Source organism: Mugil cephalus, chromosome 11, assembly GCF_022458985.1.
Source record: "Mugil cephalus isolate CIBA_MC_2020 chromosome 11, CIBA_Mcephalus_1.1, whole genome shotgun sequence".
Classification (NCBI taxonomy): domain Eukaryota; kingdom Metazoa; phylum Chordata; class Actinopteri; order Mugiliformes; family Mugilidae; genus Mugil; species Mugil cephalus.
This window is the reverse complement of record NC_061780.1, coordinates 14,984,444-15,002,972: the sequence shown is the minus strand read 5'-3', so window position 1 is coordinate 15,002,972 and position 18,529 is coordinate 14,984,444. Positions and strand designations below refer to the sequence as shown.

General features: G+C 41.8%; 1 protein-coding gene across 2 annotated transcripts; it reads left to right on the top strand.

The window, feature by feature from the left end:
- Positions 1-606: 606 nt before the first annotated feature.
- irx2a (iroquois homeobox 2a) lies at positions 607-6,767 on the top strand. Of its 2 annotated transcripts, none has more exons than XM_047597706.1 (3): positions 607-1,451; positions 2,700-3,105; positions 3,797-6,767. In XM_047597706.1, exons 1-3 carry the CDS (start codon positions 1,212-1,214, stop codon positions 4,699-4,701), a joined length of 1,551 nt encoding a protein of 516 aa, XP_047453662.1. In that variant the 5' UTR covers positions 607-1,211; the 3' UTR covers positions 4,702-6,767. The 2 variants fall into 2 exon arrangements, with proteins under 2 accessions (XP_047453662.1, XP_047453663.1); XM_047597707.1 differs by having other exon boundaries at positions 1,374-1,451; positions 2,651-3,105.
- The last annotated feature ends 11,762 nt before the right edge of the window (positions 6,768-18,529 follow it).

Here is an 18,529-nt window from a genome sequence, read left to right as displayed (position 1 = left end):
CCGTGTCAGCTTGTTGTCTGTGTAGAGGAAATACTGCCCCTCGTGAAGCGACAATTACCCAACACCAACAGCTTTGCTGCCGGTGATGAATGAAATTGTAATAATAAGGGACGAGCGTATTCGAGATGCGCTAAGTGGTGGAACTTTAGGAGCAGGGTACGCCTCCCGCAGGCCAGTGCGCGCAATGCCATACGAGCGCGCAGTCTTAACTGGTGCCCACATGCAGCCGTGGATGTGTCGGCGTGTGGTAGACTGGGGAAATGACCGGCTGCAAGCGGAGAGCACTGGCCATTTTATAGCCCCTCTCGATCTCTCTCGTTCCCCCTTGTTACAGTTGTTGGGAGTCTTAGTTTTGATCAGACGGACCCCGTGTGCAGCAATCCACCTGCTTTTAGAAAACGGAAAATGAAAGGGATCTGTATTAAAAGTAAAACGAAGGAAACTAATTTTATATATTAAAAAATATATGTATATATTCAACACTATGTGCGCCGTGTGCTGCAAATAAAAAAGTGGATATAAAAAACGCACATTTTGAGCCTTAAATAATAATAATAATTAAAATAATGAAACAGAAAGAAACAAAACATCTCATTTGCCTGAAACAAATTACAAATAAATTAAATAAAGCCTGTGGAGCAACAAACTCAGCAACAATCACCCAACTATGGCATCCTGTTGTCTGGTTTAAATTAGGAGAAGTGGGGTTTAAAAACTGACACCGCACCAAACGACCCCTCTTCGTGGACAGACCATGATGTTTTTTTTGTTTTTTGTTTTTTTTGCAGTGTGCAGTCTTGGTTTTGTTCCGAGGCTCCATTTCTACCCGACAGAAAGGGGGCGGGGATGGGATATTCAGATGAGCCGGAGTGACAGCTCCAGTTTCCCCCAATGCTCTGTGTGTCTGAAACTCCACTGGCTCCTTCCCTCCTAACTCCTCACTTCATAGTGCTGCGTACTAAAAACATCGGACGCTAGGGGATCAAGACGCATGCCACATTGCCTCTATGTGGGCACTTTAACAGATCTTTCGGGGTTTTTTTCCCAGTAAGGGGGCTGCGGAGGGTGGCTTTTTTTTATTCTCGCCGCCTGATGACTGTTTGCACGGCTGATTATTGAGTTGATTGTTTATTATTTTGGCCCTCGCTGTCCGCCGCCCTGCGCGTTTTTTCCTCCCTTTTTGGAATCGGCGACCTATCGCGCGCTCACCAATGTCCTATCCTCAGGGTTACCTCTACCAGCCCCCGGGCTCTCTGGCTCTTTATTCGTGTCCTGCTTACGGGGCCTCGGCTCTGGCTGCCCCGCGGAATGAAGACTTGGCGAGATCGTCCTCTGGCTCAGCCTTCAGTCCTTACCCTGGCTCGGCGGCTTTCTCCGCCTCGGCCGGTGCAGGCTTCTCCAGTGCACTGTCATACTCCGCGGATCCAACTACGGGATTCCCATCATACATGGTAAAATATTCCATATATATGTTTCTGTATGACAACGCTTAAAAAAATACATGTTGGAGTTTGGAAGTCGCGAAAAAAAAATGTTTAAGGTGTGTTTTGCGCGATTAAACAGTCTGTTGTGTTTTTGTTCTGGTACTGTAATCAGAACTTTTCCATTGAGTGATATACAGTCCCAACCAGTGGCCCCCTAGAAAGGATCATTGCCATAAAATCCTTGACCCCCTTGGCTTAAATGGGATTTTTAAGCATGAGCTGCAAATTATAATGGCTCGACCAACGCTTAACACTCGCTGCGCAGCTAATTGTGTTACACCGAATACTCAATATTTCCATTAGAACATTTATCACACAAGCTGCAAATTATCTTATCATAGGAAATTAATAAAACGCGAGCTATGAGTCTTTCTTCTCCCTCTTCTTCCCCTTCTGCCGTCTTTAAAATCACCGGGCGATGAAGACCGGATTCCCAGTTGAATAAACCGAATTTTAACATGAAAAGCATGACTCGCAGTGCTAATGTCACAGGGGCACTTCAAGCGTTTTAGGAAAGGTGCATATCAAGTGATTTGCTAATGGGATTTGTAATGCTGCAAAGGGGAGATATGTTAACACACTGGAGCTGCCACAACAAAACAAAAAAGCAGCCAGTGAAAGAAAATGAGGACGTTAATGGGTGATTATGGAAAATTAAAAATTCCCTTTCGTTATCTTAACTGCTATTTTAACGGCGGCTCTGTTATTGGTTAATCCGATAATGATCTTAACCATTAGTTATCCATTAGTTGGTGGCTTTCTGCGGCCTGCTTTTACGCACGGTGTGTTTAGGTCCCCTGGGTATTTATTTATTTTGTATTTCAGTATCATCATTTGTTTGTTTTTTGTTTGTTTTTTTTATTTTTTTTTAACTGCCAAATGGGAACATAATTAGCAATATATAGGCGTTTATTTATTTGCAACAATTCTCTGCGCGTCCCAGAAATAGGGATACGATTTACGACTGCATCTGTATTAATACCAGCTTAGTCATTTTTCACTTGTTCCGACACGTTTCCACAAACTGACGAAACTACTAAAGGCTGCAGAGTACAATTAGTCGTTTCTACTTGTATTATTATGCCTGGAAATATTTCTAAAGCTGTTGTGAAAATTAGTTACGAGCCACATTAACGTCGCTTTCCTTTAATGTCATTCTAACTCAGAAGTAGAAAACACATGGCAGACTCAAGACTTTTTTCAACTTTTCTCCAGTCCTCTCCGTATGACGCACACACGACAGGCATGGCCGGGGCACTAAGCTACCATCCGTACGGGAGTCCAGGCTACCCCTACCAACTCAACGACCCGGCTTACCGCAAGAATGCCACCAGGGACGCCACGGCCACCTTGAAGGCCTGGCTGCAGGAGCACAGGAAGAACCCGTACCCGACGAAAGGGGAGAAGATCATGCTGGCCATCATCACCAAGATGACACTGACGCAGGTCTCCACCTGGTTCGCCAACGCCAGGAGGAGGCTCAAGAAGGAGAACAAGATGACCTGGGCGCCCAGGAATAAGAGCGAGGATGAGGACGAGGAGGACGGGGACGGCGAGAGGAAGGAGGTGGAGCGCTCCGATAAAACCCTGGATAACAGCGAGGCGTCAGCGGAGGATGAAGGTATAATCTGCCGGGCGAGATAATGATAACAATTCAGGGTAGAATAGGGGAGGCGGGGTGCCCAGTTTAGTTACCGATTAAGATATTTAATGCAACAGTAATTGAATAATAAAAAAAAGAAAATCTAACACATGAAATAAATTAGGAATCACATTTCTTTTTTTCTTTTTTTTAAAAAAAGAAAGAATATGGATTGAATCTATATATTTATTTCCTTTGTGCAAGAAAGCTGCCTTCGAGTCCTGTTTAGATAACCACGTTGATTGATCTAAATTTTTAATGAAAACGAGGTTCTGAGACTCAACGCTGCACTAAATGACCTGTTAGGAGGGACATTTTATTTTCTTTAACATGATTAATGGCAGGTCACTGGCAAAGCAGACACAGAACATGAGCACACTCACCACCAGTGGCCTCAGCGAAATGAGATGATGTTATTCCCATGATGACATCTCTGTGTGATTATGTAAAATGGAAAGTATAATTATTAATGGGTAAAAATGAACCTTTAATGGTAGTCTTTTTATTTATTTATTTTTTCTATTTCGACCTGCAATAACTTTGACGTGTGGTATTTTATTTTATTTTTTTTTAAAACTTTCTCATCTTATGGTTTGTCGTTAATATTTATAGTTTCTTTCCTCTCCTTTTCTATTTTTAATTGTAACACTTCCATCTCTGTTTGTTTTAGGGATCAGCTTGCACGTAGACACCCTGACGGACCACTCCTGCTCAGCAGAGTCTGACGGGGAGAAGGTCAGCTGCGTGGGGGAGCTGGGCTCTGACCGGGCCGGGGACAAATGCGACGAGGACAGAGACGACCAGATCCGCGACCAGCGGGCTCAGCTTTCGCCCAAACCCGTCACGTCGTCGCCTCTGACGGGAGTGGAGGCGCCCGTCCTCGGCCACCATCAACACCACCACCACCACCACCACCATCTCCATCATCTCCAACAGCTCCACAATCAACGCGAGGATTTGGCCCGGAGCCTCGTCACTAGTAACAATATTAACACCGCTAAATCGTCCTCATGCCTCGACAGCAGGCTTTCTTCGGGGGCCCCTCAGAACCCCACGGTCAAGCCCAAATTGTGGTCGCTGGCGGAGATTGCTACCTCGGACCAAAAGCAGCAACATCAGCAACAGCAACTGGGGCAGTCCGGGCAACCAAATTGCCCCTCCTCCACCGGTGGACTCCTCACTCCCCCAACGCCTTCCACAACCTCCCCGGCTGCCAGTTCCCCCTCCCTCTACCCGGCCCCCTCCATCCTCGGAAGACCTATTTATTACACTTCTCCCTTTTATAGCAATTACACAAACTATGGCAACTTCAGCCCCCTACAGGGTCAAGGGATCCTGCGGTATACTAATTCATCCGGAGTGAGTCTGGCTGCAGCCGCCGCCGCCGCTGCTGCTGCGGCTGCAAACGAGGGTCTCAGCTCCTCTCACCAGGCTCTGGAGGCCAGCACAAACCCCAAACACAGGCCAGACTCTCCCCTCGTTAAAAATAACCCAAACCAGATTGTTGTTGTCGAGCAGCAGCAGCAACAACAACATTTCAGACCCGCAAATTTAGAAGCAAAGAAAGGTACGTAATAACTCCACGCGCGAATTCTCAACAAGCAGCAACGACAAAACTACGATAACTTATGAAAACTTATTTAACATAGCGCTGAATCTTGGAATTGATTTGCTCAAACGCCGGAGAGAGCTCGCTGCGCGGTGGAATGAAAATAATAATAATAAAAAAAGAGTTGTTTCCAATGCAGATCAGCTGATTTCCTTTGTGTCACGTTCACGTGTTGTGACACCACGGGGCGATCTGGCTCTTGTCTGAAGAATATTAAGTCTTTATTCAAACGATGAGTGGCTTTATCTGAGACTACTGGCAGATTATTGGAAAGAAGTTCGATTTTAGGACTGAATATCAGGAATAATAAGGTGGACGTTTTAACGCGTAAATGGCCGCTTAATACCAGTGCAGTGATTTATTTTTTTTTTTATTATTATTTTTTTTGGAATAATCAATTCACAATTGTTGTCCTTTTTTAAAAAAACTATATGCCTATTTTTGCTCTTTCTGAAATTCACGGGATTCTTAAGGATTTTCATTTGCAGCGAGCTTGCCTTACAACCCGGCAAGGATATAATATGACAAGCCACTTATAAACAAATTAAAATGAGCGTCTAAACGGCAGGCCTCAAATCAACCTGCCCGAGCTCACGGGCGCGCGCGCGCGCGCACGCACGCAGACACAGTGGCAGCCTGTGAATCCAATAAGCGGAGAAATGTTGCCATAGCTTTGAGCAGGAATCCCATTTTTAATGTTTCCTCCGTGGTGTGTGTGTGTGTGTGTGTCTGTGTGCGCACAGTGGGGCCCAGACCTTATCTCTCAGCTTAGGATAATTATAATTACACAGGGTCAGCCAAAAGCAAACAAATTAGTCCGTTTGCTCTGTGCAGTCATCGTGCAACTTCACATCTTCAAATGTCACTTAGGTTAGGTGGTTGTGGTGGTTCCTTTCCTCGCGCAAGTTTAAAGCTCTCCCTACACGCCGGTTGATAGCCTACAGACCTTTTTCCTTTCCTTTTTTTAAGCAGTAGTTAGTGCAGTGGGGATTTTTAATAAGCACTTGCAGTATGGAGCTGTTTTTTGTTTTTGGTTACAAGCTTTCTGGTGTTGTCGGTGGAATTGATCATCTGACTGGAATGGGATTTTTATATATATATATATATTTATTTAAATATTTTTTTATTTCCATGGTCTGCAGGTAGGTGTCACAATTGCTTTGACTATAAAACGAACAAGGACGCCACCCTTTAGCCTCACATTTTAACCCCTTAACCTTTTTTTTTTTTTTTCTAAATTCCCAACCGGATCTAGTGCCACCATATAGTCGGAATGAAAGCTGCTATCGCTTCATCAGCCCCACCACACACCACACACCACACACACACACACACACACACAAACAGAAGCCGAGACATCTTCCACAGTTTGTCACATTGTTATTGTATTATTTTTATTTAGTTTTGTTTGATGCATTGTGTTTAACAATTTCATCGGATTTGAAACGGATCTCCCATTATATGTGATTTACACGTTATTTCTCAGGTTCCTCTAGTTTGCTTATTTGCCACGGTATATTATTGTTATTATTAATAATATAATTTCGGTATATATTTACGTGTGGAAAATAAAAAAGATGAAATTAAAAAAAAAAAAGTCAGAATCTGGCCTGGAAATCTAAAGAAAAAAAATAGGAGGTGTCCTGGAACATAAAGTGGACCGAACTGAAGTGAACTTGAGGACTTCAAAGTGGTATAGCCTACATTTGATATTTATTTTTTTAAATGATGGCGAAACGATGCCTATAATTTATGCAAGTTGTATTGCAGAAGAATGGGAAACTGACATCGTCTGTTTGTTTTTTGTAAATATATATACATATAAATATATATATTATGGACGGTTTTTATTTCAAATGCATTTGGGAAAAAGAAAAAGCTACACAATCTTGTTATCAGGAGTACTTTTACTAATTTATATCTTTGAATGTAAATAAAATAAAACGCGCCGGTGATGACTTACTGGCACGGGGTACTATATCCATTATTCAAATGAGAAAATATTAAACTGTTTTCCCAACTATTACATAAATCTTGGGGAGTCATTCTTGTTTTTTATGCGTAACAGATTTGTATTTAACGCGAGGCATTTTTATTCTCTCAGCTCATTGTGCATTTTTTTCTATTTATATATATATATATTTATGTTGTCAGTCAAGCCGCAGATGGGAACTGCTTGATGAATCTCACTTTTCATAAACATTATGAGTTTTCACAGATTGCGCGATCCATTCTCTCTAAATGGACAATCATTTGCTTTTAGGGCCTCATTCTGGTCAGGGGATCTCCCTCGGTCGCATATTCGCGACCTTGATGGGGATAAACGACGCACTTATTTCATTTTTCTCCCCCCTTTTTTCCCCCCTCCTTCTCTCCCATCGCCCTGCCGCACATTTGTTTTTTCCACTGTGATTAATACAACGGTGGGACGCATCGGGCATTATGGGGCTCCCAGCGGGGCCGTCCCTGGAGCTTTTTAGCCTGGTTCAGGATGGGTCAGCCCTGCCTGCTTCATTACGGTACGGCATTGAGCAATCCATAAAAGTCTATCTAAGCATCTGCCAGCTCCAATGGGCTGTGTGATGGGCCCTAATCGGGCAGGCTTTCCTCTGCTTTTCATCATGGCTTGGTTATTATAGGACACAGCTAATTAAACAATTAAAAAAAAAAAAAGCTTAGATTTATAGAAATGAATATAATTATTGTTATTATTATGCACATTTTCATTCCGACTCTTATTTTTATCTCTTTTATGGGGGGAGGATTTGCTGAAATAATTTTTTCCAATATTTCCCTCACTCTCTATTCTCTGTTTCTGGCCTGGAGTGTGAATTACCCCACATCAAATATATAATATTCCCATCCTCCAAGAGAAGAGGCCTCCATCATCGCTCCCAGCCAGACTAAAAGCTAATCCTTCATTTTCCAGTTGAATTTGAGCTTGGAGTGTTGTCCAAATGTCATGGGACCGCCTCCCCCCCACCCCCACCTCCTCCAATCTGGGGACGTAATATTTAGCTGCCACCAGGGAAGCAACGGAGGGTAATACCCGCCTAAACTCGGCTAACCCACCTTTCAGGCTGACATAAGTCTTTGTGACATAAATTCATGGTGTACTTTGCAGTGGATAGTGTCACACTGCCCGGAGTGGTGTGAAAGTGTCTTTTCGTTTCAAATGAAAAAGCAGGGCCGATTTTTATTTCAAGCCATCCCTGATTTTTGTTCAAATTCAGTATTGTTCTCCTTCAGATCATTGCCGCTTTGAATTAAATGTACTCCCCTATTATCATTTACCTTTAACTCACTGGCAGCCACCTATATGGACGCCACGGACGTTATAGCCCCCGGCCAGCTTCTTCTTCCTCAGTCCAAACGCTTTCATTAGGAGCTGATTTATTGAAATGCATGCTTTATTCTCAGGTGGGCTCCCCCAGGGACTCGGCACTGTTGTCAAATAACACCAGAGGCAGTCTCCAAAGCACACAGGGGCCCTGCCTCTCACTCGCTCTCTCTTTCCCTCACCTGCTGCTGCTCCCTTCAAATGTCAACATTTGTTCTCAATAAAAAGAGTTATTGTTTCCGTTAAAAAAAAGGGAAAAAAAAGAAAAAGAAATTGCTCGGCAACCGGTCACCTTTGAACACATGAAAAGAAACTTCCACCCCACCTCTTTGTTTGATTGAGAGCAACTGCAGGTGAAAATGGGAACAAGGCGGCCATCGCACATGATAAACCTCAAGCTGTGAAGCCTGTTATGGAACGATTGTGAATTTATGCCACAATTAGTCACTTTTGTGCGGTGGAATTTGCTCCTTGGCTCACATTCATTAAACTGTTAGCATAAGGAACCCGGGTGCCCTTGACACAGCCTAGATATTGATCCCCAATGGCAAAACAGACAGTTCCCCACTGCCACGACTACTGTAGCCTAAACGTATAGAGCGAGGGAACAATTTAAACTTATCTTGATATTCTTTAATTCCTCGCTGCATAGCAAATACAGACATAATCCTATCATATAGCTTAGCAACGAGGGTGTGTTCCACTTTAAGGACTAGTTGTCATTGAGAAGTGAATTGATGGTATCGCAGGGCTCATAGGCTTCATGTGAGCGTAGACTAGAAAGCAAGTGGACTCATTCCCCTTATCGCTGATCAAATAAGCAGCTCGCATATGCAGATAATTCACAAGCTCTTTGTGTCCTTTATCCTCCTATCACGCCTTTCTCCTCCAAAATGCTTCGCACATTAATCTCCGATGCACACCTGCTGATGCTAAAGTTTTATTGCAGCAACAGGGAGGTTATTATGTCTAACAAACAGCATTTGTAATTGGACCCAAAGTAAGGCTATAAGGGAATTGGTGAGTTAGCTAAAGATGGCAAGAATTTAAAGGAGAACTGATACCCGAAATTCAAATTAATAGATAGTCCATGTGCACAGACTTCCACTTGTGTGCAGACACGAGCCAGGATAATTAGGCCTTTTATATTTTATTTTATTTTATCTGAGATGTAATACAGCCATCTTTTTTAACAGTCCACTGAGAAAGATTTTTGTTTTTCATGGGTCCCCTTAGCAAATTATCCAGTTCAAATTCAAAGGTGTGAACTTTAATGGATATCAACCCTTCCAATTATTTTTCATGGTACATTTGCGCTCTGGCATTAAATAAAGTGAGAAAAACGACATAAAAAGCGCCATTACCCTTCGGCTGAACCTTTCTTTAATTCTACATTTTCTGACGCCTTTCATGGTAAACCCACCCATTAAGACCCGGCCATAAATACTGCCGCCGTTCAGACTTACCCGTAAGTAGTGCTAACATTCAGGGGAGACAGAGAGACCAAAGAGAGTGACGTACAAATCAGGTACAGTTGTGTTTAATAGCACACATCAAAGCGGATGGGGGGCTTTAAAAAATGAGTCCGGGGTCCTGTCCTCTCGTAAAGGTGTCAGGTGAAATGTTCACTAGTCTGGATGATCAAGGGGAGCAGGCCGAGCCGAGTTTCAACACATACACACACACACCAAAGTTACACATAAATTACATACTAGTTCTCACATGCGTCTCACTCTTATAGCTAAATCGGACACACATACACACACACACACTCAGACTGAGAGACGCTAATGCTTGTCCACACGACAGTCCAAACAAGGCCATTAGGAGACCCGACTTCCACTCCTAATTGACAGTTATGTTTAATGCCCGTGGTGAGTAAACACTTTGGAACAGTGGAGTGCACCTCTGGGCTGTCAGTCAGGGAAAGATTGGAGGATGCCTGCAAAAACTCTCGTAAATCTGTGTGTAAAAAGATTTGATTTAATTTGTGGTACTCGTAAATTTTTAAATGCCTGCAGCGGCATAAAATTTAGTTTTTGCACGTTCACTTTGGAACAAATTTTTGTCCTTGTTACCGCTGATCTTGATGTCGCTGCTAATGCAGGAGCCCTATAAATACAGTAGTTTTGTCACAATAATATTCAGTATCCCCCATTACTGACACAAATATAAAAGGCTACTCTGATTTCCTCTATAAATCTCGAGTCTCGGGGTTCCTTTAGTACAAAAATATCTCTCTGCATCTGCGCTTCAAGTAGTGTGCCACTGAAAACTCTTAGCTCTTAATTTCACAAGACTGAAAGGGCATTAAATCTGTATAAAATGAAACGTCCTTGTGCACAGACACACAGCTGGGAACCATCTTTAAAGACAGTAAGAGTGGCAGAGTGGCGACTTGAGACACAGGTTAAGAACACGTTACCACTGTCACTCAGGCTGTCATTATGTCACACACTCACATTACAGCACAGAAATATCACGTGAAGCCCTGGAACACGCCTTGGAAAAAAAAGTCACAAAAGCATAGCAGAAGTACACACACATCTTTCGAATTTAGACTTGATACTAATAAAACAGATAAATTACAGCTCATACGGAAGAAATAAGTAGCAATCTGTTAAACACTAAGGTTTCAGCAACTCTTTTAAAAGAGCAGTGATTTAAAAATAAAGTCCATACAAATATCTCAAATGTGTAAAAACAACAATATGGTGCAAATCTTTCAAAATCATGACACTTCAAACATGTGTTGCGTTTTTTCATGACATGATTAAATTCTATATATTGTTTACTTTTTATTCCATCGTTCCATGTGGGTTTGTGTATACGTGAAGGCGTCCGTGTCCTTCCATGTGTTCCGTGTGTCCACAGTAAACATCTGCTTCCCAGCTTGTGATTGTGCACCGAACACTCAGTTAAACCTCCACCCCGAACTGCGAGCTGTCAGCTTCTAAAAATCCGAGAGTCCAAAAAGTGAATGAGGCAAACACAAGCGAACGTGTTTTTTTTTTCGTTGTTTTTTTTTCCCCCTGCTGTCTGTCTGGAGTGTTTTATAAATGAGCTCAACATGTCTGCACTGAACCTTTTTTTTTCTTTTCTTCCCATCATGTATTCTGCGAGACATATCAGGGAAGTGATTCGTGTTAAATAGTATCTGTCAGACTTGTCGGCTAATTAAGTGAAGCTTTGCTTTAAGCGTGTACGCTTTAGTGTCACGGCTTTTCACTTGACTGTAGCTTTCAACCTAAACGGCTTTCACGGCTTGCCGTGCAAATAAAACGGCAGTAAATGTGAAGTTACTGAAGGAAGAGCTGTGACTTTAGATGCTCGTTTAATGAAAATAACCTGGAAGACATGCCTTGAGGCAGAGTTTGAGGCTCCACATATTAGCTGCCAAAATGTTCATCTTTGGAACAGGCGTGTTGCATCACTTCAAATTCCAGCTGCTTTGACTGCACAACTTGACCCAGCTAACGGAGAAGCATGGTGTATTTTCATTAATGTCAATCCAAATATTAGATAGTTGCATATTTAAGGTCATTCAGTTTCGAGAGTTTTAGAAGAGTGATGTTTTTGAGTGAACAAGAATGTAGGGTTCGTTGCAAAAATGCAGTTTACTTAAATTGTTTTTGTAATTAAAAAATTCTTCCTTATCCACACATGCCATTATTTATCATAGTGTCAGGATTGGTGGCTTAACGAGGTGTTTTTGCATTATTTATTTATTTTTTTTATCAAACCATAAAAATTAAAAAAATGTTTCTACCAACAAGAAGTATGTAAGTCGGACGGGCTACACTATCCAGCACTTTGGCATCCGCACCTTTTCCGTCTTAGCCTTATGTCCATCACTGCATAAAGACAACATAAATGGTTTGGATTGGACAAAAAGTTGCCCTCAGAAATGCTGTGGGCAGGAGGATTTCGTCCAGGCATCCAAGCTAGGTCACGCTGCTTGCGCTCACAAAGTGTGTTGGCATTAAACGTACATCACAAGCTGCAGATCTGATTCCTTGTGATATTGTGCCTCAGAAATAAGCAAAAAATAAATAAATAAATAAATGAAAGTCAGAAAACCAAAGCATAAAAAAGTAACCGAAAAGAAATGAAATAACTGAACATTTGCAGATGACACCTCCCTTTTTACTTTACAAATGGATTGCAATTTCAACTCAGAAGTAAGGTCGTGGGTGCAGGCATTTTACCTCTTTGTAACCCAGAAGCCAGGACGAGGTCAAGGTAAGTCTGTTTACACAGCGCCTTCCAGCAATAAGGCAGTTCAAAGTGCTTTAAACTGTTTACCTTTGTATAGTAAAATTTACCTAAATGTCGTAATGTTCTAGCACTGCGAATACTGAACATAATCCAGAAGTCCATCAACAATTCAGATCTTGTTTTTGGTGAAAAAAAATAAAATGTTTTGTAAGAAGGATCCATGTGACAGTCATGTTCATACAACAGTAACAGAACTAGTTGTCTCAGATGTGTAGTAGTCTTATGAGGCTCTTTGCTGGAAGTGAAGCTTGTCAACCGAGTAGCATGTTGCAGCTGTCCTAGCTTTGGCTTTGTGTGATATAGTTCTGCAACTCCGATTCTCGTTTTTACAAAATGGAGGCCGTTAGGACGGTATCGCACTTGATAAATTGGAAAATAATAATAGAAGAATAATGGAAGAACTGTAGACTATATTTATTTTTTTGGTTGTCCATTTTGGTTATCATGGAGTTATCGCTAAAGGTTGCCATCCAGTGTTAAGCTGCTAAGCTGACGTGGTAAATCTGTAGCTTTTATTTGTGTTCTGTCAGTGGTTTCAGTATTCGCTTTGAGAGGTCCAACCCAAAGTTCTCCAGTGTGCCACCATCACGTTCTAAACGAAATATAATCTTCAAGCCAATGCCTCTCATCTCTACCACCCACCAGGAAACGTCTCCCCCCTCCCTCCTTTTCCTTTTCAGAAAAGCTCCAACTGTACTCCGCCTCTGCTCTAAATAGGGTTATTCCCCATGAGGTGGTGGTGGTGAGGGGGGGGCTGCACATTGCCAAGCACATTGCTCCCTCTTTTCCTCTCACCCCATGGCTTCCTCCATCTCTCACTCTCTAAGGACAATCCTCTTTTGACTCCCAACCCACCCAGGAATATTAGTCTTATTGCATTTAATCACCAAATTCTCGCACCCAAAAGATTCAATTCATTAAAGGCACTCAGATATTCAGGCCAGCTGCTTCCTGGCGACTGGCTAAAGACAAGGTGGAGACAGACAGGCTCTCAGTGTGTGTGTTAGCCGGTCTGTGTGTTCTCTCTCTCTCTCTCTCTCTCTCTCTCTCTCTCTCTCTCTCTCTCTCTCTCTCTCTCTCTCTCTCTCTCTCTCTCTCTCTCTCTCTCTCTCTCTCTCTCTCTCTCTCTCTCACAACCCAATCCTCAGCCATGCCCTGGCTGCGCTCAGCACAATTCAGCAACAGCTACACCTAATCACACTACACAGAGGTGGTTCTGCTTATACCGTGTGATTGTATGTGCATTTGAGGTGAAGAAATATGTGTAGAAGAGCACACACGTGCACAGGCGCACTGTATATAAGTATATCCAACACACACACACACGTTCACTCTGCTTTCCAAGGCTTTTAAGGGAGAGACTGTTGATCCCTCCACAAGCAAGTGAAGCGGCTTACATCTCTCTGTTACACCGGATTGGAGGTGCATTCTAATACAATTACGCTGACGAATAAAGTGCTTTTTATAAGAGGGAGGAGGTGCTGTCGCAACATCTGCAGCTTGAAGCTGTCCAAATACACTTCAGGAGTGGCATACAGAGAAAGAGGGAAATGAGTGGAACAAGGCCATTGTTGCCGGCCACGAGGCTGTGGTTTAGAGCAGGCACGCAAAATCACATTTGAGGTCCACGGCAAAAACAAATTGGACTTCCTTTCATGTGCATTGTTACCCTTTTTTTTTGGAGAGAAGTCTCCTTCCCTCTGAGCAAGGACATGTGTGCGGCAAGTGCAAGGGTGCGTGTCATTGTGCGTCTTTGTGTGAACGCTGCCAGAGAAATATCACATTTGTGTGCTCACCTTCATGTGTGTATGTGTGTGGGAGAGAGTGCATTTGCACATGTGGTTCTGTGTCTGTGTGTGTGCGCTGTACAGAATATACCCCACAGACCAGATGGCTGCAGAGTGGCTTAGGAATCAATATTTAAGAAGAAAACATACCAACAATGCATCTGCATGTGTTTGCTGTAACCCTGTGATAAAATATTGACTCTCTGGTTTTTGCAAGAATTATCGGCTGCGGTCAAAAATAGGATTTGTGGCTCACCGGTTCTGTATCTGTTCTGCGGAAGCGGTGATGACGGCCACACATTTGTGTCAAATGCAGATGTAGACAGGCAGTGTGGATGTTTGTCATGAAATACTGCCACCAACAGCAGATGTCGAAATGTGTTGCTGGCAGTTGCTGTTACTTCTGTGTGAATGGGCAGAAATTTCGAGAGAGCAAGGGAGGAAGAACGATGGCACACTCACTCAACTTTTCTCAAGCCGTGTTTATCGCCAAAAGCTAAAAGATAAAGTGCTTTTATTTTGTCACGTTCAACACACCGCAGCACGAGGCACGGAAGCTAAAATTCCTTCTGCCTCCTAACTCCTAGCATAATCTGATTTCACTTTAAAAAGGTTTTTGACTGTTCATTTGAGTAATGTCCCTTTTTTAAATTTGCAGTATACCTTTTTTTTTTTCTTTTTCTTTTTGAATACACAGAAATGCTGTTACAGGATACTAAGAGCGAGGCAAGGGAAGCTTATTTGTATAGCACCGAAATTGATTTATTCACAAGGGCAACGCAAATTGCTTTACACAATGGAGTAAAGTAAATACCGTTGGGAGTTGCTAAGCAAATAGTAAGGCTCTGAAAGATTTCCTAGCCATAATTATTTTAGTAAGACAATATGGTTGGGCGTTTGCCCTTTTTCGCACATTTAAATAACGCTGTTAAATAAGCAGAAATTGCTCTGTTGTGCACACAGTTTGTCCTCTGTGCCATGCATGCAGCTCTAACACAAAAGGCGATTCCTCAAACACAGTGCGAGCTCCTGTGCTGATAAACTCGGCGATACTCAACTTCAGTTGGCACTAAAAATCAATTTAGTGGTAGAAAAAAGTTGTGCATTGAGGGAAAGAAAAACGAAACCATGAAATACCAAATACCTTAACGACCTCTGCACATATCTCCGATCTCCGTCTCTTATGAAACAACTTTACTGTATTTCAGTTCATTTAATGACCGTCCTCCAGTGCACATCTCACGGATCGCAAATGTGACATTCCTCGGAGAATACACTTTTGAGTTGACAGTATCTTAACCGGAATCTGATCTCCTGGCCCTCCTCAAGCCCACGAAGAGTGAAACCAAGCCATCTTTATTTTGAGTCAACAATACAGTATGTGAATGAACGGCACAGCTGATGGCGCTGCTATGACATATCATAGATTTCACACTACGCGCAGATTGAGTTCTCTCTCTCATGAGAAAGTATGCAGTTCGGACATTTGGCCTATGACGGGTATGACTTACATGATCCACCGGATCACATATGAGAAGAGACAAAAAAAAATCGTCGAGAGACCACAGAGCGGATAGAATATCAAGGAAACATACGCACTGTTATTCAAGTATAGGTGACAGGGGTGAGGGAGATTTATAGATCAGAATGTACACTTACCAGAGGAGTATTGCTATTTTAAAATCATTTTCCGAAACAGTAATGTGGATTTTGTCAACGTGGGATTTACAAGATATAATACGCATGCGTGTGAATGCTCTTCAAATGCTGACGCCAAGACTACGCCAGCATAAGTCCGCCTTGCTTATCAACAACTGTGGAAAGGTTTGAAACACTGATGTTCTGCAATGAGCCGATTGTCCATCAAAACATCATGTGTGGCATTTTTTTTAGGACCAATTCTATAATAACTAACAATTTGCAAAATGTTATTCATTGGTGTATTTGCAAGGTGCGGTGGTTTCCGTTTTAATATGAAATCTTCCTTACAGTAACAACCCTCACTCATTGTCTAAAGAGACACAGATGAAAGACGGAATTGAGCCAACCAAATTGTAAAAAAACAACTTACTGTCAAGCTACTTGAAAAATAATACCTCTTTTCTACTTTACTTTCAGTGACATATTTCTGCACACGTACATAGCAGATAATGGTTCTTTTTTTACCTCACAGGCCTTTGGAACAAAGATGTGTGGGAAAGCTTTAATTAAAAGCATGTCAGAGCAACCTCATGTGAAATGCCTTCACCTGACTTCAATATCTTCACCGCATCTTTGTTATATCGGTGCCAGGTGGATAATGCTGGCGCGCTAAGCATGCCAAATAGAAACAATTCAAAGCCAGACTTGCTTTGTGGTGGGTGGGGAAGCAACCTCTTCATTAGGCGGCGATTGTTTTTCGCAACAAATGAAGTGGCAAAAGTGTGTGCACAGAAGTTGACCCACAGTAGGTGGGAGAATGAACGTACGGGAAATGAGGATGATCCAGAATGGAGAGAAAACAATAGGTAGATATAAGGCAGAGAAGAACAGGAGGAAATGGGAGATACGTTAACCGCATTTATTTACTGTAAACCGCAGCTTTCTTCAACGTGTGTCCCTTGAAGTTTGTGCCAGTGCATACAAAAAAATCAAGACATTCAAATAAAGAATAGATGTTGCTCTTTCTTTATTTTAATGCACAGTTCACTGAAATGCAACCGCTGGCCGTCATCTTAATCTGAAGAGTCAATAACATTCATTAACAGATTACTGTATTATTGCAACAGTAGAATCAGTAGCTGTCGTTTCATGGAGCCATGCCAGGAATAGAAATGTTTTTATCTCCATGAATGAGCTGTATATGGATTAAAATTTCTTTAGAAAAAGGAACAGTATTCAGAAACCGCGTGGATATAACGTAATATGAACAAAATAACAACATTACTGATTCCACGTTTTTTGTTACCTTAATTCTTAAGTAGTATTAAGTCTTATCCGTATATGATGAAGATAACGTTCACCAACCTTTGATTTGTAGTTGACAAATGCCCATATCTTTTAGTGTGTAAGAAGCTCACATGTATGTCTGAGTACTGTGAAGGTCAGTTTGTTTGAAAGAAAATTACTGTCATTGGTAGTGAGACTATCCAGCTGTGTGAGGATTTTTTAGCCTGCACTGGTTGAGATGCTACATCATATGTCAAACATATTTAGTCCCATCGGTTGTTGCACCAATCACATTGACTGATTTTTGCATTGCCAATTATTTACCTATCATTGCTACATTTCGCCAAATTTCATTGACATTACACAATCTGTGACTGCCACATTGCTGCAGGATTCTTCCTGTATTTAGTATTATCTGTTATAGAACTGAGGTTAATACAAGAAGTCATGACTAAATGTTTTTAAAGGAAGGAAACAAAAAATGACACAAAAATGCATTATGTTATTTAGGAGCTTATTATTCTTACTACAGTGTTTTATATTTATTTTCATTTAAAACTAACCAGGCACAGTTTCCTCTATGTTAGCATATTTAATAGTCTTGCAATAGCTGTCAAACATCAGGAGAATCACTCGTGAAACTATAAATTATTAGTGTCCCATCTGGTTTTGATGCTAACACTGAACGTTCCGAATCCAGCTGATGGCTTTTCATCTATGCAACTACTTCTCTTTCCTGTCAATCGCATTTGTTAACCATTTAACAAAGAAGATCTGACATAAAAATAACATTTAAATTACACGGCAACTTGCTCAAAGCACACATCTGATTCCTGATTCCTGTGCCAACAAGGAGGATCAGAGACCTCTGAACATTAATGAGAGTTGAGTGGTGGTCTCTGAGGAACCAGTCTGTTGGCCCCTCTGCTTCCCTGCGCGGTCCTAGGCGACTGGGCATGCCTTACAAGATCTGATTAGGTGTAAATTAAAACTTTATTAACCGTCAGGCCCGATTAACAGAATGGTGGAAGAATGCTTTTGTTTAAGTTCATTACGTGTTGCCATGTCGCCTCTTTGATAATGTTTGCATGTATAATGCATAACTGATTTTCTTGTGTGTCCTCTGCGTTCAGCTTTGATCATCAAACCTCAATGAGCTTTGATAGTTTTCATTTTGAATATTTATGTTTTTTTTTCACAGAAAGATAGGTTGAGCAGGTCAACATGTTAAAAACTTCAAAATGAGTCCAAGCTTCCCTTCTATGTTTGACACACCAGGATGTATCCGTACGTATGTCGCAAATAAAATAAAGCGTGTGGTCCTTACTAACAATGTGATATATTGCATTACATGTAATGAGTCTTATGGAGACAGTAGCATTCATACACCTGCACTATAATGCAAGCTTTATTGCAATATGGTACCATGTACTTCACCAAAAAGAGATGGACACAGGGTCT

What these genes read in the sequence shown, in the direction of transcription:
- irx2a (XM_047597706.1), top strand. Translation starts at nt 1,212, where the DNA reads ATGTCCTATCCTCAGGGTTACCTCTACCAGCCCCCGGGCTCTCTGGCT. An exon ending in CGGGATTCCCATCATACATG is followed by an intron (nt 1,452 to 2,699) that starts GTAAAATATTCC and finishes ACTTTTCTCCAG; the next exon opens with TCCTCTCCGTATGACGCACA. An exon ending in GGCGTCAGCGGAGGATGAAG is followed by an intron (nt 3,106 to 3,796) that starts GTATAATCTGCC and finishes TGTTTGTTTTAG; the next exon opens with GGATCAGCTTGCACGTAGAC.